Raw genomic sequence first — 24,268 nt, 5'->3', positions numbered from 1 at the left:
TGCACTATGCTACATTTTTAGGTGGTTAGAAAGAGCTAAAAAGGTTTATTTTCAGTAAAATTATGAACAGGGCATGGACTGTTTAAATCAGCACACCACTTTTCTCCTAGCATCCATAGAGAATACCAGGTAACCAGGCAACCTACGTAAACAGTCAGGGAGAAGTTAATGGCTCCTGAACTGATGCTGCACTCACCAGATGTTAGCACACTCACCAGATGCTGCAGTTTCTATGGCCTAGGTAAGTCGTAGAAACAAAGAGGAGACCCAGGCCTCTAAATGATCAGTTCTGGGGTATGCTGTTATCAGCCATTCTGGTCGCTGGGTAAGAGCAGGAACTTGGGCAAGTAGTAATTCTATGGCCTCGAATATCTGTGACTATCTTAAATGGGATGCTCTTCCCTTAAACACTGACCAAATGCCTGCTGATAAAGATAGCTGCAGGAAGGCAGACTCTGAGTTTACCTAGGAGAGAGGAACAAAGGCCTGGCGGTGGGAAACTGTTTTTCACATGTAGCCCAAAGGCGTGGGAAACAGTTCTGAATGAGGGAATTAATTCCCAAATATGTAACAGGGAGAGTCGGCTATAGCAAAAGTCTACAGCAAAAGACAGCCACTATTCACAAAGCAATAAGGCCAAAAAGCCTTGCCATTTGGTTTAACCTTTACTAGGGTCCCTGGCTCTGATAAGTTGCTCATGAAAAGGTGGCTGAGCAATTACTATATAATGTTGCAGCTTGTAGCAGTCCATGGCACACAGATGAAAATCCTGAACCTAATCCTTTTAAAGAAATGTAACGTTGGGATGAGATGCACACTGAGTCCCTAAGTTCCTTGAAGGAGGTGTCTACAGCTGAAGGAGAGCAGTGCTCTGGTGACAGATGACGACTAGGGAAGACCCAACGGTGTCCACATACTATTTTATTTTCATTCCGAGCTCTCTTCCCACCTTGACCTTGCTTCTCCTGGAGTCCCAACTGTGGAAATCAGTGTCAAGCCTCCTAGTTGCTAGCGGCCCCAGCAGATTCCCAAGGATTGAGTTTTGAGACCTGTCAATTATCCCTGAGTGAGGTCACCTCCCTGAGTAGACTCACCGCCTCTCCCGCACTGATCTCTCGCTGTGAATGTGGAGGGTCGACAGGGCACAGGGATAGAGAGTACAGCTGAATTCACGTGTGGGCTGGGCAACAGAGCAACCAGGCCCAGGAGCTGTGGGTAGCGGGTTCCCAGAGTGAACTGCAGGGAAAGCCCCATGGAGGGCTTTGGGGCTCGCGAGGATGCAGATCCCTGCAGTGAGGGCAGTAGGTTTGATTCTGGTCATGGTCATAAATACCACTAGGCTTTGCTGAAGGGACAGAGGCACAGAGGATCAGGAGTGCGACGCCAGCCTGGGAGATATATCTTTTTATTTTCAGCATGAAAACACGAATCCATGACCACACCCCACTCCAAAGCATCGCTCCAACAACCACAAAGCCCTCCTTCCACCCCAACCCCTCTGGGCACCCAGCACTCAGCTCGCTCCAGCTACTTCAGGAAGGCAGGCACCAGCTCCACGCCGCTGCTCACAGCCCTTGCCCACGTGCACTCCTGACCCTCACGCCTGCCCAAGCCCTTGCCCACGTGCACTCCTGACCCTCACCGCCTGCCCACCCCGCACTCTCCTCTCCTCTCCTAACAGACGCTGTTCCCTCCTATGGGCATCGTCAGCCTTCCCGACCCCTAGGCTTCTTTTCCCTAAGCCTGCAGGTGCTAAGCAGCAAGCAGCCATCGCCTAGATCAGAAATCACGGATGCAAAGGTTTGGGATTTATCCAGTGGTTTCTGTTTTGTTTTTAAACGTCCCACTCAGGCAAACAGTTCCTCGGGGGAACAGAAATGTGAATATGATCAAGAGAAATGTTGGTTCGCAATGGTTTTGAAGTAATTCAGGAAAGATTGAAAATTTGCTGTAGTCTGGAGAAATGGTTCAGTCTTCAAAAGCTAGGATCACGACCCCAGCTCTCTCTCAAGCTACTTTTATTTTTCTTAACAGGCCCTGCCTATTTCAATAAAAAGAATATTACCTGTCAAAAATAAAAAAAAGACTATTTTCATTTTTAACTTATTTGAAATTCAACTTTTAAGCCCAGCCTAGTTCTACTTAGTTTAGAGAATTAAATTCATCCCAATTAATTAATTTAATTAATTAATTCAAATTAAGTTCATCTTGAAACCAAGAACTTTCCTGGGAGTGACATAGTTTGAAAAATACAAAGTGCTCGACTTCCCTGTCTGGTCTGCATCATCCTCGTTTTGGGGTACAGGCCCTTGGTGCTCTTTGCATCAGCTTTAGGTTTCTGGGCAGTGTGGGGCTACAGGAAATGTCCAGCCAAAGAGATGTATGTTTCCCACAAGCTGCTTGTCCCACATCCTTACATAGGGCCCACACCACCTGCCCCACATCCTGCATAGAATCTAGACAACTGACCCACATCCTACATAGGTTCTACACCACCTGCCCCACATCCTACATAGGGCACACACCACCTGCCCCACAGCCTATACGTATTTAGCTTTTCTTGCTTGCTGCACTTCATTTAACATAAAGTCCTGGTTTCATCTTTATTGTACCTAGTGCAATTCCCCACCCCCTTTTCCTTCCTCCTCCTCCCCCCACCCCATGAGCCTCTCTCACACCACCAGGACACAGGCACTCCCAACATCTTTCATTTTTTCCAAGGCCCTTGTGCTGGTCCCCTCTATTCAACAGGACCTTAGGGATTCAGCCCTTCCCAAGACCCTGTAGTAGTCCCAGGTCCACATGCAGGGCGTGTGTATGGTGTGGGCGGGGACCCTTCCTGCCAGGACAACCATTGAGTTTCTCTGCTCACTAGCCAAGACCCCATGTGTCAGGACAGAAACCCTTGTCTGGAAGAGGTCTAGCCTCCTGCGTACTTTCCTAAGGTCAAAGGTGATGCTGTAGTGATACATGCCACTGGCAGGACCTCAGCCTGTCTGTTCTGCTCCTGGGAGAGGGGATGGAGATGGCAGTGGTTCAGGCAGACTAACAGTTTGAAATCTTCCTCAGCATAGATAGCATGTGGGCAACACAATCTAACTGGTAATTCTGTTTTAAGGCTGAAGAATGTGATCTATGCACACACACTCTGGGGAAGCAAGCTTGCCTGTTGCTGCCTTTTGACTGCTATGAATCCTATGCAATGATAATGGTCCCTGAATTCTCCCCTCAGATACACACCCCATGCCAGACTGCTGGATCATTTGATGCTCTTTATCACTGATTCGTTCATTTAGTCAGTTATTGATGGCATATTCAATGATCCTTTCATTTCTTTGCTTCTTGAGTAATGGACTTACTGTCTCCCACAACAGCTTGGCTGTTTTGCATTCCCACTAGTCGTACACCAGCTTCAAGTTCACCAACAGGCTTGACAAACATCTCTCCTTTCTCCTCTTTCCATCCCTCTGACCACCTTTGCATTTAACAGAACAAGTGGAGTCAAAAGTGCTCTCAAAAGCAAAGTGGGGTGGCACATGCCCTCGGTGGATTCATGAGTTTGAGGCCAGCCTGGTCTACAGAGTGAATTGCAGAACAGCTAGGACTACACAGAGAAAACCTGTCTTGAAGAAACAAACAACATTGATCTCCACATAGTGCCCTTAATGAACACATATGTAAATATACTCAATAAAATATTTGCAAACTGAACCTAAGAACACATCAAAAAGATCATCTACCGTGACCAAGTAGGCTTCATACCAATGATGCAGGGATGGTCAGATATATGAAAATCAAGAAATGTCATCCACCAGATAAACACACTTAAAGACAAAAGCCACTTGATCACCTCATTAGATGCAGCAAATGCCTTGACAAAATCTCACTCCATTCATGATAAAGGTCCTGGAGAAATCAGGGATACAAGAGACACATCTCAACAAAATAAAGGCAATATACAACAATCTCATAGCAAACATCAACATCAATGAAGAGAAACTCAAAGCAATTCCACTAAAATCAGGAACAAGACAAGGTTATCCACTTGCTCTATATCTATTCAATAATGTACTTGTAGTCTTAGAGCAATAAAACAACTGAAGAAAATCAAGGAGATACAAATGGGAAAGGAAGAAGTCGAAGTATCACTATTTGCAGATGATAAGATAGTAGACATAAGGGACCCTAAAACTTCCACCAACAACTATCTATAGCTGATAAACACTTTTAGCAAAATAGCTGGATACAAAATTAACTCACAAAAGTCAGTAATCTTTCTATAGACAAGTGGCAAACAGACTGAGAAAGAAATCAGGGAAATAACACCTTTCACTATAGTTACAAATAATATAAAATATCTTCAGAAAACTCTTAATAAGCAAGTGAAAGACTTGTATGACAAAAACTTGAAGGCATTGCAAGAAGAAATTGAATAAGATATCAAAATATGGAAAGATCTCCCATGCTCATGGATTAGTAGGATTGACATAGCAAAAATGACCATCCTACCAAAAGTAACAGATTTAATATAATTCCCATCAAAATTCCAACACAATACTTCACAGATCTTGAAAGGATATTCTTAGCTTCATATGGAAACAAACAAACAACCCCCCCCCACACACACACGTGCACATGTGCGCAGAACCCAGTATAGCTAAAATAGTCCAGAACAATAAAAGAACTGCTGGAGGTCTCACCAGTCCCAGTCTCAAGTTGTACTATAAAACTGCAATAATAAAAACAGTGTGGCATTTTATAAAAACAGACACACTGAATTTAACTGAAGACAGACATAAATCCACATACCTATGAACACCTGAATTTTTGTTTTTAATCAGGAAGCTATAAAAAAAAAAAGACAATGTCTTCAACAAATGGTGCTGGCCAAACTGAATGGCTGCATGTAGAAAATTCCAAATCTACCACCCTGAGCAAAGCTCAACTCTAAATGGATAAAGGACCTCAACATGAGGCAAATTGCACTGAACCTGGTAGAAGAGTAAGAGGGGGAATAGCCTTGAACTCACTGACACAGGAAAAGACTTTCTGAACAGAGCACCACTAACACAGGCACTAAGGTCAACAATTAATCAATGGAACCCCAAGAAACGGCAAAGCTTCTGTAAGGCAAAGGTCAACAATTAATCAATGGAACCCCAAGAAACGGCAAAGCTTCTGTAAGGCAAAGATTTTTTTTTTTTTTACCAACTCTACATTCTGTAGAGAACAAATATTCAAAATATACAAAGAACTCAAGAAAGTAGATATCAAAAAACCAAATAATCCAATTTTTTAAATGGGGTATAAATCTAAACAGAGAATTCCCAATAGAGGAAACTCAAATGGTCCAAGAGAAAGAAGTGTGCTGCAGTCCACAAAGCTGAAAGGAGTTGGAGATCTGGCCTGTGCTTCGACATCAGGCATGGAAATGTAGAATTTAGAGTTTGCCCAGCTGGTTTTCAGTCTTGCTTTGGTTCAGTGTTTCCTCACCATGTACCCTTTCCTCCCTTTTATAATGATAATGTGTAATTTGTGCCATTGTAGACTGGTAGTATAATCTGCTTTTTGGTTTTGATAAAGAAGCTAAAAATAAATGTAAAAAAGAAAACATATTCAACAAATGGTGCTGGAATAACTGGATATCAACATGTAGAAAAATGTAAATAGATCCATATCTATAACCATGCACAAAACTCAAGTCCAAATGGATCAAAGACATTGACATAAAGCCAGCCACACTGAACCTCATAGAAGAGAAAGTGGGATGTACACTTGAACACATTGGCCCAGGAGACCACTTCCTAAATATAACCCCAGTAGCACAGACACTGAGAGCAACGATTAATAAATGGGACCTCCTGAAACTGAGAAGCTTCTGTAAATCAAAGGACACGGTCAACAAGACAAAACAGCAGTCTACAGAATGGGAAAAGATCTTCACTAACCCATGTAGGACAGAGGGTGGATCTCCAAAATATATAAAGAACTCAAGAAACTTGACATCAAATAAGCCAGAGAGACCTATGGTAAAATCAAATACTACTGGTCTTTAAAAAAAAAAAAAGACTCCCTATCCTGTGCTCTATATTCTCCTGGTCCACATGTTCGGATGCTTTAGTGAAGGTCAGGTTTGTCCTAGGGACATCGTCCACAACCCGCTAAAACTCCTTAAAGCCCACCAATACCTCCCAAGAGCACCCCCACCTCTGGACTCCATATCCTGGCCCCTACACATCTCCTGCTGTTTTACTGAAGGCTAGGCTGGTACTAGGGACCCCAGGTCCCCCACCACCTGCTAACACTCCTTAGAGCCTACTCAACAACCCCAGACTGCACCTCCTTCCCCGGGTTCTGTATTTCAGCACACTTCGACAGAAGACGTCTGCTTTACCTGAGGCCAGGCTAGAAGGACTTTGGAACTTGGCGCAAGAAAAGTCATTGAGTGTTCAGTGCTTGGTGAGCTGTTCTGTAGGGGGTTGGAAGATAAGATTGTTGAAGACAATGCAAAAGATGGAGGCCTGGCTTGTGAAATCTCTGAGGAAAGTTTAAAAGCTCTAATTGGGCCACTTGTTTGTTTTTTTTTTTTTTTTTTTTTTGAATTAAGACTCTGAGGTTGTGGTTAGCTGGGGCTGAAGAATCATCTGTGATTAACAGATCCCAGAGCTACTATTGGAACCTTTGCTTTGCTTTCCTGGGATGCTGGATGCTGGTTGACTGTATAAATGATTATGTAGGTGACTGATGATATTCCAGATTCTGTATTAGGCAAAATGATCGCAGTTAGCTGCATACTGCATGCTGCAAGCTGCATGCTGCCCACAGACGCATGGAGCTCTTCTCACTTCTGGTCACTCCACACTTTTGCCAGTATGTTAAAGAAAATATCTCAACTCAGATCTGTTATTTTTCACACGGCTATTGTGGATTCCTGATAGCCACAGGCAGCTTCAGAACTTAGTGAAACCTCACTGTCCACAAAGCATAATCTTCTGCTAAGAGCATCAGACTTCCCCTATTGATCTTTCTAATGTATCCCCCCAGTTGTCATTGGTTTCCAGGTTACTAGGTGGTGATAAACACCTAAATAGTAGCAATGCTTATTCACACATTCCCCACATAAAACTACCTGTGTCTCGGCAAGGGAAGAGGATTATAGGCAGGGACCAGCATTACTCATGAGCAATCAGGCGAGTCCTCTATGTACTAATGCCTGAGGGCCTTATATATGGTGGAATTGTTATATACTGAAAGTTGAGAATATTTTCATAAATTCTTGACATTTGATTCTAAAAAATAATGACTCAAGATGGAAAACTCTGGAAAATCTTCTGTAATGGCTAAAATATTAGGTTTAGGCAAAGCACAAAGGGCCAGGAACATAGTTCAGTGATAGAATGCTTGCCTCAAACTCATGAGGCCATAAATTCAATTCCTAGTGCTCCAAAACTAAATAGATGGAGCATGAGGCAGGACCACGTGCCTAGCATTGAGTGAAATGATTGCCATCAAACAGTGACAGCTGGGGAGGTATCACAGGGTCCTAAGTGTGCTGTGAGACCCTCACAAGACTTCCCTTACATCGTAATCATCAGTGTTCTTGGGGATGAGTGTGAGCCCCATACAATGTGTGCACCTCCTGTCTCCTGAACTCACAGCCAGCAGACTGCTGCTGCTGTCTCGTAATTGTGAGGGCCCAGTACAATTCTGCTGTGATCACAGAAAGTGACTTTAAGGAAATCTTCTCTTTTCTTCTTCTTCACTTGATATGAGAGTGTCTGACTTGGCATTTGTAGTCCCGCTCTAAGGCTCTAGGCCTGGAAATCCTTGGAGGAGTCAGCACGCCCCACAGACCCGTGTCCTCCACTCTCTGATGCTCTGACAGACGAAGTCTTTCCACTGGTGAATGATGTCGCATCCTCATGGACCTTCAGGACAGGGCTGAGCAGTGCGTGCGGTTCCCTCCTCACTGCTCTTCCTGTTGTGTCAGTCACGCGTGTTTCCCACAGTCTTGTCCTCATTTCCATATCTCACAGCTTCCTTCACAGCATGGATGCTTCCAGAGGATTCTAGGGCTTCAATTTATGCCAACTGTAACTATGAAGTTCACATGTTAACATTTATTTTTACAGCACAGCATAATATACTGTGTATCTTAATTGCTGATAACTTGTGGGAAATGGTCACTTAAATTTGAATTGAGGAAGAATGTTACATTTCACTCACCCTAAGCTTCCCCTTAGAGAATAACTCAAAACAAATGGTTACAGGAACTAGAACAAGAAATCTCTCTTGAGTTTTGATAAGAAACAGAAACCACACCTTCCTTTCTTAAGGTAATTGTGTGCGACAGGAGCAGATGCAGAGACCCACAGTCAAATGTTAGTTGGAATTCTGGAAACCCAGAGATGGGGAGGGAGGATTGAAGGAGCCAGAGGAGTCGAGAAGACCAAGAGAGCATGGCCCACAGAATCAACTAAGCAGGGCTCACGGGGGTTCACAGAGACTGAAGCAGCAACCATGGAGCTTGCATGGGTATGTGCTAGGCGCTCTGCATACATGTTGTGGTGTTTCAACTTAGGGACTCCTAACAGTGGTAGTTGGGGCTGTCTCTGACTCTTTTGCCTGCTTGTGGCACCCTTTCTCTCCTACTGGGGTGCCTTGTCAAGCCTTGATATGGGGGCCTGCACTGAGTCTTACTGCATCTTGATATTCCGTGTTCATTGACATCCCTGGAACGTCTGCTCCTTTCTGGAGAGAAATGAAGAGTAGGGGGTCTGGGGGAGAGAGGAGGTGGAAGAAACTGGGAGGAGGGGAGGAAGGAAGGCTGCAGTTGGGACGTATTGTATGAAAGAAGAAAAAATAAAAAGAAAGAGAACAGTGTGTAAGCTGTGTGAGCAGGACAGACACCCAGGTCAAAACAATGGAGAAACCTGTAGCACAAGAAATAACACCCAGAAACAGATATCGGGGTTCAAGCTGAAGAGTAAAACAAAGCAGCAACCACTAGAGAGACCTTTAATCTCTACCAGATCTTCAGTGTGAAAGGGCAAGAGCCTGTCTCCACAAATCCTCAGACTGAAGACTCCACCATGCTCCAATGAGTTCCTGTCTCTTCCCCTTTGTATTTCTCTCTCCGCCCAGCCATATCTCTCCTGTCTCTACCTCCCTAGTGCTGGGATTAAAGGTGTCTGACTCGCAAACACTGGGATTAAAGGTGTAAACCACCACCACCACCTGGATCTGTTGTGGGATCGATTTATGTAGCCCAGGGTAGTTTTGAACTCACAGAATCCTGGAATTAAAGGTCTCTACACCACTCCCTGGCCTCTAGTGACTTAGTTTTGCACTCTGATGTTTAGGCAAACTTTATTTATTAAAATGGAAATAAAAGATGACTACAGAAACCCTCAGAGACGAGTGTGGGTGGATGTGGACACACAGCAGGGCACTCGCAGGGGACTTCCTTTTATACTCTGTTCACCTATTAGACCCTGGAGTTTGTCCCTCTTCACAGGTTCAGTGTCACATCTCCCATTCGCAATGGGCACACCAAGGGTCTGCTACAGTTTAAAGACATCCACGACTCCAGGGCCTCCGTGTGCATCGCCTCCATCTCGTCCCACAGGTCAGTAGCTTTATTTCTCCTTCGGCATTTGAATATCTTCCAGAGTTATGGTTTCCTCTTACAGTGTTGTTGTTGCTTTGAAGGTGAGCAGCTCTGTCCATGCTGAAGAGAGTAGATGCTCACAGCTTTAGAGATAAGAAGCTCATGCCCTCCCTTCTAGTCAGTTAGTTAACGTGAGACATGGCAGCCCTTCTTTCCAGCTTCAGTCGCAAGACCCTGAAGAAGGGATGCTTTACATCTACAAGGAAAGGGATGCTTCTAGCAGAGAGACTCTGTGAAGCGTCTTGCCTGGCCCACACTTCCCTACAGAACACAAACACAAAGACTCAGCTCCACAGCATCCTAGCACTGAGCACTGGTGGAATCAGCACCCTGTCTCCCAGAAGATTTAAAATCTGAGGGAAAGAATTGGGAACAAATGTTGAAGACTGATCAGAGACAAATATGAAGGATATGATAATTTAGGGGTGGATGATAAGAGACAGACAGTGAGGCAGAAATTAAGTCTAAAATGGCTATGGTATAGTATCAGATTCTGTGATGTAACTGAGCTTCCTTATAGAATACTGCAATGCATTAAATTTAATCTTTCTATATTGTGCCAAGAATGTAAATCACAACTTTTTAAGGATGCTTGTCAAGAACTATTAAATTAGCAGATTTTTTAATCAGAAAAAAATCTTTGAGTCACCAAATGAGCTTCATTATGATCTGTACAAAGGGTCTGGGAAAAGTGGGGGATTTAAATAACTAGAGGGAAGATTTGACAGAGCAAGTTACTTGTGGTGGGCACAAAAAAGTCTTTATTTTTCCTGTCTATACCTGTAAAAGTGGAAGGGACTTAAACAGCTAAAGGGTTGGGGTTGGATTTCCCACCGAGTCCAGTCAGCCCTGCCAGCGTGTGCATGGGTGAAGGCCGTGTTGCTTCTTAGAGACTGTATCCTGGAAGAAAACTGACTCCCCCACTCCTAGCTGCCCTCAGCTGTCAATGTTCCCAGGCTGGGGAGGAACCTCATGCCCAAGTCCCCCACATCCTTTGTCAGACTTGAGCTTGTGCAGGCCATCACACACCGTGTAAGTTCATCTCTGCCGCTGCCCTGTTATGTCCAGAAGATGGTGTTTCCTTGTAGTTATCCCGCACTTCTGGATCTGCAGTCATTCTGCCCCCTTCTGCGATAACGCCTGAGCCTTGGCTGGGGATGGGATGGGATGCAGATGTACCACTTAAGGTGGAGGACTTCGTAGATTCTTACTCTCTGCATGCTGACCACTTGTGGCTGGTGCACACATAGAATCCTGTTGTTCTGCTTCTTCCTTGGGTGGCTGCACTGGTCCATGGGGGTGGAAGGAGCAGAAGTGGAGAATGAGATCTGAATGGCTGGCAGTAAGACAGAGATAGCCCTCGAGGAGATGACTTTGATGAATCAGCTCAGCTTTATTCCAGAGTATAGGAAATATATAGGATTGGGGAGTCTGTGGACAAACCTTAATTTGTATTAAGCAGCAAGCTCCTATCATAAGGCTTCATATGTGGCAGCAGGGTCCTATGGCAATGTTCCTGTATTAGTCTTAGTTACCAGAAGTGCAGCAAGGGGAAAGTGTCTAGCAGGAAACTGTGCCAAAGGTCACGCTGACGATAAGTCAGGCCTCCAGGCTTACAGACAGCTTTCAAACAAGGATGGTACCTCTGGCCCAGAGACACTCTCCAGATAAGAACTGACAGAGAGCAGGAAACCTCTCTGTGGGGAGAGAAGTCCTCCATGTTTCTGAGCTTAGAGAAAGCTGCGAGGCTGTGGTAGACTGCAGCATCTCACCAGCAGGGCCACCCAACAGATTCCCAGCACTCGGGATGTGGAGGCAGCAGAATGAGGAGCTCAAGGTCATCTTCAGCCACACAGAGAGTTAGAGGTCAGCCTGCACTAATGGACAACTCTCTCTCAGAAAAAGAACAGAGCAATTATCAATGTACTATATTTAAGGAAAGAGCACTGTAGAAGCTATATCCACAATGTGTAGCATGTGTTTGGTTTGTGTGCATATGTGTGTGAGTGTGTGTGTGATATTAGGCACATTTTCAGTTCATCTATCCATTAGGGAAGCTTTAGAAGGCCGGGCGGTGGTGGCGCACGCCTTTAATCCCAGCACTCGGGAGGCAGAGGCAGGTGGATCTCTGTGAGTTCGAGGCCAGCCTGGTCTACAAGAGCTAGTTCCAGGACAGGCTCTAAAAAAGCTGCAGAGAAACCCTGTCTCGAAAAACCAAAAAAAGAAAAAAGAAAAAAAAAGAAATCAGCCAATAGGAGGAACTACCTCAACTGAAATACTGAAAATATGGTGTGGACTCATGAGATAATTGTAATTCAAGTTGGAGAACAACATTGTAGACCTCATTGAAGCAGACCTAATGTTCAGGAATAGAAGCACATGCCATTAGCACCAAAAGGCACAATTACCTCAAAATTGAGCATCAAAAATGTCTCTTGAGTAAAGAAGGTGCTCCTTAGTGATGCGTTGACTCCAGTCCTGCAGCAGGACGTACCATTTGATTTCCAGCACTCAGCAGTTTTCAACAGATCTTCACATTGACCAAGACAGGCATGAGCATTCATTTTCAGTCCTGTTTTATCAGAGCAGACAGCTGAACACAATACAGAATTCAGCTCCTGGAATCTGCTTTACAATGGCAGAGAAACACTCACATCCACAGTCCACCCTCTACTTGAATCCAGTTGTTCACATTAATCCAAACCACTTTTAACTTTCATCCCAGATGTACTCAACTGACTTAAGCAGTAACCAGGTGTTTAACTTCACAGGTGCCTGCCGGTGCCCATGTTCCCACAGGTTGGCTCTGAAACTCAGTTGTGCTGGTCTCATCCTTCTTCTCTTGACCGTGGTTGGACTGAGTGTTTTAGGTAAGTGAGCCGAGAGCTTTTGCTTCAGAATTGTTCCTCTAGCTATCAGGTCGTCTTCACGTGTTTTGTCCCCTTGCAGGAGTAGTTACAGGACAGTGTCCCATGTGCAGTGCAGAAGTTTCCCATTTCTGTGCTTCTGAATTTCTCTGAGAGCCATTATGGGCTATTACCGATGACAGACTCTCTAACAGACCCATGCACGGCAAACATGGCACCTTCCAATTTTGTCCTTTCTTCTTCCCTCTCCCTCGCTAAACTGTTAGATTATATCCCTAAACTAGCTTCCAAGTTCACTCCCTTATTTGTCCATGGAGCATTCCTGAGACAGAGCACCAAGGTCCAATGATTAAAACACCAAGGGCCTAAAATCAAACTTCATATTTTGGCTACACTGGCTAACCTGTCCAATCAGGACTTACCAACTCATCCCAACACAGACTTCCCCTTTTCTCCTTAAAAAGCCAGTCCTGCAAAAAACGCCTGCTGCTGTCTATGCCAGATCAAGAGGCAGCCCCACCCACTCTGGGTTAATAAATCTCTTTTGTGTTTAGTATTTGGTGTCTGTGTGTGTTCTAAGCGAACTCCAAACCCCGACAACTCACATGCACCCAGAAAGTCATGATTGTGACATAAACAACAAGGTGGCAAACGGAGAGGCTCAAGTGTTTAGTTTATCAAGTGGCTCCTGAACCCCAGTGGCAGTAAGCTGCCTTCCCCAGAGACAGTGTGCTGATCCTCGTTCTGAAGATGGGAATTCCGGCATGAGTGTGGGAAGATGACAGTTTCTGTGAGGCCATTAGAGGATACGTGGCTCAGCAGAGTCTGAAATCACATGTGATGTGTGGTCTGAAATCACATGTGATGTGTGGTCTGAAATCACATGTGATGTGTGGTCTGAAATCACATGTGATGTGTGGTCTGAAGTCACATGTGATGTGTGCTCTGAAGTCACACGTTCTGTGCTTTTCATGTTTGTGTGCACGTTCTGTCTGCAGACTGGTTCCTCAGGGGCTGACATTTTACCCTCAGTTCACATGTCCAGCTTTGCTGAAATAACTCGATTTCCTGAATTGGGAAGAAAAACACCCATTCCACCATTCACTTCCGTATTTAATCCTCTCTGTTTGTTTTCTTATTTACTAGTGCGAGTCTTAATACAAAAGCCACCAGTAGGAAACTGCAGAGAGTATATTCAAGAGAACATAACTGAACTAACAGGTAATTTTTGCAGCTTCACTTTCCCCAAAATAACAGTTGACATTTGCTATTTACCAGGACTTACATCAGCCGGGGCTTCAAATTCTCACCCATGAAAACAGCACCATGGTCTTATGTTAGAGGGAATTGCTGTATAAAAACTTGTTAAGGGTCTGATGACTGGTAGTTGATATTGCTGGGAACTCCTCTGAAAATGCATGACCTTGAAGCCTGAGATCTTAACTGTTTGGCATGCTGTCTCAGCGTGCTAGCATACTTGATCATTAGCTGCAAAAATAAATAAATAAATAAAGAGAGAAAGAAAAGAAAAGAAAAAAGAGAAAAGAAAAATGGTCAATTTAAATATTTGTTTTAACAGATATGTCAAACAGTTAACTTTAAAGTTAATTGATAGAAACAAAGATGAATTCCTTGTTATTTCTATTTCTTTGATATGTCATAATAGCAATTTTCTCCCTGCATATGTTAATAATTGTGTTAGTAAAGCAACTACTGTGTGTAACTTGCTATACACAGCAGGAACAGGGTAGAAATTTACCATGTCTCCTTCTCGCTTCAGGGAATCCAGCTAAGCTACAGTGCCCAAAAGACTGGCTTCTACACCAAGAGAAATGCATACGTTTTTCTGGAGATTCTAACATTTGGAAGGAAGGTCGATCTGACTGTGCTGCAAGAGGAGCCACTTTGCTGCTCATTCAAGACCAAGAAGAACTGGTGAGTTATTCTATAAAATAGAACATGTTCTTGAAGCTGTATCAATGTCTCTAGATTTAACAGATCTTCCATGCAAAGGCAGTGGAGACTTTACATTATGGAAGCTCATAGTCTGAGAGACTAATGGGACATGTGAGCCAATAACTGCATATGTAAAGTGAGTGTCCTAGGATTGTAAATGCTGGGCACATATTCCTCAAGGGAGGAAGAATGAACTGTGCTGAGGACTCAGAACAAACACAGGTGACACTTGACCTAGGTGTTGGGAGGCTGTGGAATACGAGTCACAGCACACAGGCTCAGGTTAAGTCCTCTCTTCTGCTTTTATTGTAGAGATTCATAAAGGATTCGATAGAGAAAAAAGGCAATTCATTTTGGATTGGACTAAATTACTCATTGCCAGAGAAGCACTGGAGATGGATAAACGGCTCCACTTTAAGCTCTGATGTGTGAGTATTGGAGGAGCTCATTCGAATGTTCATTTCAGGTCATCTCAGGGCTCTAATAAGAATACCAAAGATTAAAGATGTTCAGAACAGTCTGAAAATATGACTCCAAAGGTGTTGACAAAGGTTTCTATCATGTCTGGTCCCCGCATTGTTAAGTCCCAAAGAAATCACAAAGAGGTCTACATAAATTATAAACTGATTGTCTTAGTATCTCAGGCTTTTTATTAACTCTTTCTTACATCCTATATTAGCCCATTATTCTTGTCTATATTAGTCACATGGCTTGGTACCTGGCGAGGCAGTCACATTTAGCTTGTTCTGTGTCTGGCTGACGACTGCAGACTGACATTTCTGCTTCTCAGAATTCTCCTGTTCTCATTGCCCCGCCTCTACTTCTTGCCTGGCTACTGGCCAATCGGCATTTATTTAAAAATAATACAAGTGACAGGATACAGACCATTGTCCCACAGTACAAAAGTGGCTGAAAATTTCCATGTATGAAAAGGTCATAGGTACGTATGTGTGTATGTATGTATACAATGAACTTCTAAGGCTGGGGACTAAACTAACTCCTTAGGAAAGATAATGCATTTTTACATGCCTACTTGGAGCCTGTAGGCAGAAGGGATTTTGCTTTTTTTCACTCTTACATTTTTTATATTTTCCAAAGAATTTCTTAAGTGGTTACTTCCACGCTGTGGTGAAATGAGCCATAGTGTGCAGTGAGACCAGTTGCTCAGGTCACAGCCAGCAGAGGAAGAGTGAATGGGGAAGGGAAGGCAGTGTCAGCAGGGAGCTTTTTCAGCCAAGAGAAATGATCTCATTTGTAGTGATGAGCTGTGGGCCGCTTTCCACCACCTGGCTCCTGGCCGCCCGGCTCCTGGCTGCCCAGCTAGCTTTACCCAAAATAATTACACGGAAACTGTATTCTTTTAAATACTGCCTGGCCCATTAGTTTCAGCCTCTTACTCACATCTTGACTAACCCATATCTAATAATCTGTGTAACACCACGAATGGTGTCTTACCGGGAAAGATTCAGCACGTCTGACCTGGTGGCTGGCTTCATCGCATCTGTCTCCCTGAGGAGAGGCATGGTGGTCTAGCTCAGAGAGCAGAGGCATGGTGATTTATTAACTTCCCTTCCCAGCATTCTGTTCTGTCTACTCTGCCCACCTAAGGGCTGGCCAATCAAATGGGCCAGGCAGTTTCTTCATTAACCAATGAAATCAACTCAAACAGAAGACCCTCCCACATCATTTCCCTTTTTTCTGTTTAAACAAAAAAGAAGGGTTTAACTTTAACATAGCAAAATTACATATAACAAAACAGTTATCAAGTAAGAATTACAGTTACAATATTTACATCTATTTTATCCTTTATCATAACTAAGGAAAACTATAACTATCTCTTCTTCAACTCTATCAAAGACTCCAGAAGGATATAATATTACCTAAGTAAATAAGAAGTAAGCAACTTACAAACTCTAGAAATGACAGAAACAACTTGCTGCCTGGACAGTCACCCAAAGTTCCTCTGTACTGTTGGGGCATCCATCTTTGGCCTTCAGGCCCATAGTGTCCAGCAGACATTTCCATGAAGCAGGAAATTTCAAAGGCAGTTCAGTCACTATCTGCTGTGTCCTGCAGAATGTCTCGCAGACTCTTTCATGAATCAGGAACCCCGAAAGACCATCTCACTTTTAGACAAGTTCAACAGTCCTCTCTCTGAGGGTTCTCTATGTCCAGTTTATGCAATAGTCCAGGCAAGAGCAGTTTCTTGCCCAAATGGCTATCAAACTCCATAAGGATCCTCTTCGATGCCCATCTTCCTCTTGAAGTAGATTGGTGCTGCCAGGAGCAGACATGTCTCATTGTCATGAAAAATCTAAGTTATTAAAACATTAAATGCCATATTCTGTAGTCTTTGAAAGATATTAGGAATGTTTATCTAAGTGAAATAAATCTCTATATATCTAGAAAATCTAACATAACTATAAGCTTGACTATTATTGATGATTATTCATTAACAACCTATATTTCCTAATTATACATTACATTTTTAAATGAACCACACTATCATAATACCTTAATCAAGATCATAAATACATATACACATAACAAAATTGACCTTAAAATCCATATCAATGCAAATTATTCATATCTATATCATATCCCCCTTTAAATGTAAAAGAACATTTATAAACAATATTTGGGAATATGGGCGCAGATAATTCTCTCCAAACTGCTTCCTGCTGAATGGGGACGCTGCTAATCAGATCTTTCATGGTATAACCTGTGTGCCAGGTTCATCTCAGTCGGCAGTTGAGTGAAGTAATTTTTTGAGGGTGTTCACAGCAACCTTTCAGGAGGGCGTGGTCTATCATACCATATTGGGATAGAAACAATCCATAGGGTCTCAACTTTCTGTAAAAACAAAAGAAAAATCTCTTTTCCAAAGTATCATATCCTTAGATCCAAATTCTGAAGTCAAAGTATTTTCAAAATATCTATGTTGGATTAGTTCAGCAGCATTTATAAACAAGTATCTTTTAACAGCTGTTGCTTCTTCCTCAGCATTCAAACAATTCAAAGAGAGCATAATAGCATACAATATCAAGATTCTCTATATATTTTCCATCTTTGTGCGGCTTTATTTTAACTTCTATTTCATTTACTTTTACTTTTTGAGACAGGTTCTCTGTATATCTTTGTCCTGGAATAACTCTGTAGACCAGTCTGTCCTTGAACTCAGAGGTCTACTTGCCTCAGCCTCCCCAGTACTGGGATTAAAGGTGTGTACTACAACACCTTGAACTCACAGAAATCTGTCTGTCTCTGCCTCCGAGGCATTGGGATTAAAGGCGTGTGCTACCACACCTTGAAGTCACAGAGGTCAATCTACCTCTGCCTCCCAAGTGTTGGGATTAAAGGTGTGTACCACCACACACAACTACTATCTTTCTTTTTTACTTTTAAGAACTTTAACCTTTAGCCTGCATATATTTTCAACACATTGTAAACCATTTAGACGTTTTCTTCGACTTTGAATCTTTCTTTTACTTATATATCTCTTTTTGTGACCACATGAGTCTTTAATTACGAAAGAATATCGATAGGACTAAAGCCATGACTTTGGCGGCTAGATCCAGCTCATTCCTTAGCTTTCCAGCCTCATGGTAGAGGTACCGGCTGTAGCCATGTTTATCGCCACAATTCTGTGGCCGTTCAAGGTCCCTGCCAGCAGGCAAGCTGCAACAGTGTTAAACAGCAATCAAAAGCTCCATAGTCAGAACCGCATGCTTGAAAGAGCCAGAGCCTGCCCCTGCAGGATGTCCCAGAAAGCCAGCACTTCAAAACGGCACAACCTTTTTCCTGCTACGGCCAAAAACTGAAAAACACGCGTTCAGCTTTTCATCAACACCATTTAAGTATTTCGTGGCAGGACCTCTTAAAAGAGCAGGGTTTTGCAGCTGAAGCTGAGTCAGGAGGCCTCTCTTAGATGAGAGTGCTTTCCTGCCTCTAGCAAGCAGAGCCAAACCCGAGAAATTGCTGCTACCAAGAAAACCTGATTTACTCTATTCTTTCCCAAGCTTTCTCAAGCTTTCTGTGCATTCAGTTGTCCACGTGGGAGCCATTCTGTAGTGAGCAGCAGCGGGCAGGCCTGCTTTTCGTCCTACCGGATCCCACCAATAAAATCAACTCAAACAGAAGACCCTCCCCCATCATTCATTGTCACAGGCTGCAGTGTAGCTTAGCTGGAGCTGTGAAAGCTACAATTATTTGAGGAGCTGTGATGACAACAGAACTTTCAAGATAAACAAGAAAGGAAAATCTTTTTGGTTCACAGTTCAGGGGGCCTCAAGTCCTCTTAATCTTGCTGCATTGCTGCTGGCCCTGTGGCAGTGCAGAAATGTTGTATAAGTGCACAGCAAAGTTGCTCACCTGAAGGAGAGCAGGATGGAGAGGAGATGGCAAGCACCAGGGTGGGATGAGAGGCAGAGATTTGCCCTTCAAAGGCTGCTTCCCACCATGACCTACATCTTTCTGGGAGGCCTCATTTTGTTCGGTGGTAACTCAGCAATGGGTTAATTCCTTGATGGAGTTAGTGCACCCATGATCCAGTTACCTCTTAACACTGTCACTGCTATCCTTCCTTCACATGACCTCTTGGGGTACTGCTGCGTATCAGAAGTATAACTGTGGATGGTGGCTCATGAAGAAGCAGTTTGCTCTTGGTATCTTGCCACTTTCTTATTATATGAGATTGTCATGGTAACTGTGCGACGAGAGACCTGACATTTCAGAATTAAACTATATATTTTAACAGAATTCATTATTTTTTGTATAACGAGAACAAAATATTCATGCAAAAGGATGTAAGATTCAGTCCAATTTCTCTGCAGTGCTTTTTATGAGGTTTTCAGGAGTGATATTGAGAATCATTTTATTAATCTTGTTTGAATAAACTTAAGCAAATCTTACAAGAAAATGTACTTCTTATTCAGAAAAGAAAAGATTGAAATGTAAAATGCTAATTTAGATTTACTTAAAATGTAATGACCATTTATTAAGTATAGAAATTGTTGAACATAAAATGTTGGCATAGAGTAGAAAAATGTGAAGTGTATGGATTAATCTCGGCTCTGTCTTTTACTCTGAGGACAAAATGTGACCTTCTCATTCCATCACTAACATGTCATGTGATCTCCTCATTCTAATCACATGTCATATGATTAGACTAAAGGAATTGAGAAGCCTGGAGGCTGCTGTGCTCAGTAGGAAGTGTCAGTCAAGCAAGCCCTGCCTTTGCTTTAGCTCTCTGTCCCTGGTTTCAGGTAAGGGAAAGGGAGAGAGTAACAGTTTCCCCACAGGGTTATTTGGGGATCAGTAAGGAATGTCAGAGAACTCTCCAGGAGTCCAGCAGGAGAAGGCCTGGGAGGCCTTAAAGGGATGTGGAAGGAAGTCCTTGACTACACAGATCAGCCACAGGGAAACGATGCTGAGAACTGAAGACAGATCCTGAGGATGGAAGAATCCAAGGGAAATCATGGCTGGATTGCAGGCTGACCGCTAGGATGGCATCAGATTCACATCTCAACCTCAAGGGCTCTACTAAGAACTAAACAAAGGAAGGACACCTGTGAGGAGCCTGGCCACTGTCAGATGCCACCTTCTTTATCAGACCCTTGAGTGTGCTTAGAACTCCTCTCTCCCTTACAGTAAACTTTAATACTGTGTGTTAGTGCTTGAATTCTAGTTGTGTTCCCATGAGCACAGGGCCATGGAGCTATGCATTTTGAAACCCATGTGTTAATCAAATACTTGCCAACCTAAGGGAAGAAAATGAAAGGAACCATGACTATGAATCATGTGAACTGAGCCTCTTTCCCTCCCTGCATCCAGTTCTGTGATCTAGACCCTGTGAGCTCATTCTGTATACTGAATACATTCATTGAGCACCTACTGTGTATAACAGTTGTCACCCATTCACGTATACCATAATACTTCCTCAAATGTTAGGTAGTTAAACCATATACATGTATGTACATATATTTGTATGTGTGTGTGTGTTTCTGCTATTAATCTATTTTTAGAGATTTATTAATTTTTAGTTTATGTATATGAGTGTTTTTCTGCTATTAATCTATTTTTAGAGATTTATTAATTTTTAGTTTATGTATATGAGTGTTTGCCTGCATGTGTGTCCATGTACCACATGAATGAATGCCTGGTGTCCATGGAATCCAGAAGAGTGTATCAGATTCCTTGGTACTGGATTTACAAATACTTTGAGCCACCATATGATTGCTGGTAACTGAACTCAGGTCCTTTGCAAGAGCAGGCAGGACTCTTAACCACTGAGCCATCCCTCCAGTCCCTAACCTTGTAAGGTGTAGGAGGTCCTTCTGTCTTTGTGTTGCTTTCATTGGTTAATAAAAAAAAAACTGCTTTGGGCCCTCGATAGGGCACAACTTAGGTAGGTGGGGGAAATGAAATGAAATGCTGAGAGGAAGAAAGCAGAGTCAGAGAGAGACACCATGAAGCCACCAGAGACAGACATGCCGAATCTTTCCTGGTAAGCTACTGCCATGTGGCGATACATAGATTCATAGAAATGGGCTAAATCAAGGTGTAAGAGTTAACCAATAAGATGTTAGAGCTAATAGGCCAAGCGGTGATTTAATGAACACAGTTTCTGTGTGATTATTTCAGGGCTAAGGTAGCTGGCGGCTGGGACAAACAAGTGGCTCTCTCCCTTGCAAAACTTGTATATTAAATAAAACTGAAACTAAAAAAAAAAGGAGCTCTTCACAGGATTGATGTGGTAATTTGAATGTAATTGGCACCCATAATCACATAAGGAATGACATTATTAGATGGTGTGGCTTTGTTGGAGTAGGGATGGCCTTATTGGAGAATGTGTGTCACTGTGGGGGTGGGCTTTGAGGTTTCCTATTCTTGGAATACCACTCAGTGTCTCAGTTGACTTCCTGTAGACTGCATGTCAAGATGTAGCCATCACCATATCTGCCTGCATGCCACCATGCTCCCCACCATGACAGTAATGGACTGAACCTCTGAAACTGTAAGCAAGCCATGCCAAGTAAATGTTTTCCTTGTAATAATTGTCATGGTCCTGGTGTCTCTTTACAGCAATAAAAACCCTAAGGCAACGTGTTAGTAGTGGAATGAGGAGGTCTCCATCCCTTCAAACCATCTCTGTTTCATGCCTCATTATAAAGATTGTTGCTGTAAGGATTTTTTTTTGTCAGTGAAGAAACAGCAGGTTTTAGAATCAGCCCTGCCATTAATGTTTATAACATTATGTTTGTGTTCACTACACTTAACAACTGTGCATTCTACTGTTTCCTTTAAATTCTACAGGAAAGCAATGACAAGACATTTATGAGAAAAATCCTAAACACTAATAGTGGCTGTTCTCTTCCTCCTTAGATTCCAAATTACTGGTGAAGCTAAAACAAACAGCTGTGCCTCCATCTCGAAGGACAAAGTGGTTTCTGAGGACTGTGCTTCAGACAACTATTGGATCTGCCAGAAGGAACCAAAACATGTCTCTGAAACCAGGTTTAATGACTCCTGATAGTGAATCTCACTTGGATTACTTTATCATACAGATCTCTGCACTCACTCGGTCTAGGCTGTCGGCCCAAACAGTGCACAGTTGGTGACACAAAGCATGCATTCGAAAAGCACTGTGACTCTTACAGATGCCCGTGTTCTGTTTCTTAATTCTGTGAAGGGTATAGAGAAGCTGGTGTGTCATTCCAGATAAGTACTCTGTGGAAAGAAGCCCAGACAGCTGAGGAACACTGAATTCTATTCTGGTCTGTGACCCTCACTCTCTGAGTCTGAGGTCATCTGTAAACAGCACAGAAGGCCATTTGAAAAATCATTATTAAAATGCTCTTAATACAAGGACTGATGGCCCGTGCCTGTGTGAACAGCACTGAGAAGGCTGAACCAGGAGGATCGAGAGTTCAAGGCCAGCCTGGGTGTGGTGGATTAAATGGTAAATGTCCTTCATAGCCTTTGGCATTTTATCACTTGATCTCCAGTTGGTGGCACTGTTTGGGAAGGTTTAGAAGTGCAGCCCTGCTGGAGGAAGTGTCCCTGGAGGTGGCCTTTGAGATCAAAAGCCTAATTTGTAGTTTTCTCTGCTTCGTGCTTTCATTTGAAGATGTGAGCTCTCAGCTTTCTGCTCCAGCCACCCCGCTTCCTGCCTTCTTCCTGCCATTATGAACTCTAATCTTCTGGAACCAACAATAAACTCTTACTTCGGTAGGGCACCTTGGTCATGGTGATTTTCATAACAGCAGAAACGTCACTAATACCCTGGGGAAGACAGTGAGCTCATTAGAAACAAGGCAACCCCTGCTCTTGGAATTAGAGTGAATATATTTGCATGTGAGGCTGGCAAGCATAGGGAACAATTTAGTCACCTGGGAACCTGCTTCAATTGAGTTATGCACATACCTCTCTTCTGGTAATGAATTTGGGTCCCTCTGTTCCTCTCCTGTACAGGCTATTTCCACACACACCACTCTCTAAACAATGCACCTAGCAATCTGCTAGCACCCAAGACCACCACACCCATAGAAACGGCACTGCAAGCCCACTTTCACCAATGGAAGAAGCTATTCATCCTATAAAATCAATCAAACATTGACAGTTTCTAATCAAACATACTATTAATGTATCTGGGAACTATGGTAAATGGGTCAGTCTGGTCTAGACTGCTTTGGGCTGCACACTCAAGAAGGCAAACTGTGTCCAGAAGTGAAGCAGTAGAGAGAATCTCCTAATTACTGTCATGTGCCTAGCACAGCTGAAGAGCATATTATTAACAACAGATTGCTATGGGGAGGATTTAAGTAACCCAAGCTTGTCAATCAAAATAGAGAACCACCCAGATTAAGCTCTTAGTAACAAAACTCCTCTGTAGCACAGCTAATAAAAACCCAGAGACAGATATTGGGGTTCAACCTGAAGATCAGAAAAACGAAACAGCCAGTCGCTAGCACTTACCTCAGTCCAAAATGGTGACCCTGCCTACAGGAATTCTCCGAATGAGACTGTGTGTGAGAGCTATCTCCTGCCACCTTGTATTCCTCTCCAGTGCTGGGATAAAAGGCATGCACCACTACCACCCGGTTTCTATAGCAAACTAGTGTGGCTATTGGGATTAGAGGTGTGTGTCACCACTGCCTGGTCTGTAAGGCTGACCAGGGCAGCTGTTTTACTCTCTGATCTTTTGGAAAGCTATATTTATTAAAATAAAAATAGAATATCACTCCACTCCTTTTGAACCCCCTAAAGGGAAGCTCAAAGCAATAATCAGGGCCTAGAGTACTCACTCCTGCGGCGGGAAGTTCTCATTACTGTGTATTCTAATCTGCACTGTAGCCTTGCTTTGGGTAAGAAACACTCCACTCTGGCCTGGCTTCTGACCACATATTTCATTTGTTGATAATGGACATTGCCCTGTACCTAAACTGGGTAGCAACAGTGACTTTCCCAAGAGAATTATTTTTCAAATAATAAGGCAGAGTGTGGAATGGTTTGTCAACATTTGGGGGTAATCCAGTGATAGAGCTGAACCCCAAGTTGACTGCACTGCTGTGCACTACCCCAACACCACCTTGAGGCCTTTTCTCAGATGCCTGGGAAAATGAAATCAGAGTCTGCTGTGCATGTGTGCTTTGTCCTCATCCTAAATTCCCAGCAAATGACACTGGAAAGCAGGTAACCTGTAACCGCTGTCTTCATTAGGGTTTCTATTATTGCAGTGGAACACCGTGATCAAAAAGCTAGTTGAAAAAGGGTT

The 24,268-nt window shown here is 43.2% G+C and overlaps 1 protein-coding gene across 1 annotated transcript in view; it reads left to right on the top strand.

Annotated features, from left to right (window-relative positions):
* The window catches only part of LOC119807107 (killer cell lectin-like receptor subfamily B member 1A), a 30,923-nt gene extending 8,899 nt beyond the window's left edge, over positions 1 to 22,024 (top strand). The window contains exons 2-7 of the mRNA XM_042054511.1: positions 9,518 to 9,628; positions 12,442 to 12,540; positions 13,684 to 13,758; positions 14,318 to 14,472; positions 14,806 to 14,921; positions 21,877 to 22,024. Of these exons, the coding sequence (XP_041910445.1) occupies positions 9,518 to 9,628; positions 12,442 to 12,540; positions 13,684 to 13,758; positions 14,318 to 14,472; positions 14,806 to 14,921; positions 21,877 to 22,024 (704 nt within the window). The remainder of the gene's footprint in view (positions 1 to 9,517; positions 9,629 to 12,441; positions 12,541 to 13,683; positions 13,759 to 14,317; positions 14,473 to 14,805; positions 14,922 to 21,876) is intronic.
* The last annotated feature ends 2,244 nt before the right edge of the window (positions 22,025 to 24,268 follow it).

This window comes from Arvicola amphibius, chromosome 2 (genome assembly GCF_903992535.2).
Source record: "Arvicola amphibius chromosome 2, mArvAmp1.2, whole genome shotgun sequence".
NCBI classification, from domain to species: domain Eukaryota; kingdom Metazoa; phylum Chordata; class Mammalia; order Rodentia; family Cricetidae; genus Arvicola; species Arvicola amphibius.
Note: the sequence above shows the minus strand (reverse complement) of the source record. Positions and strands in the feature narration are given on the sequence as shown.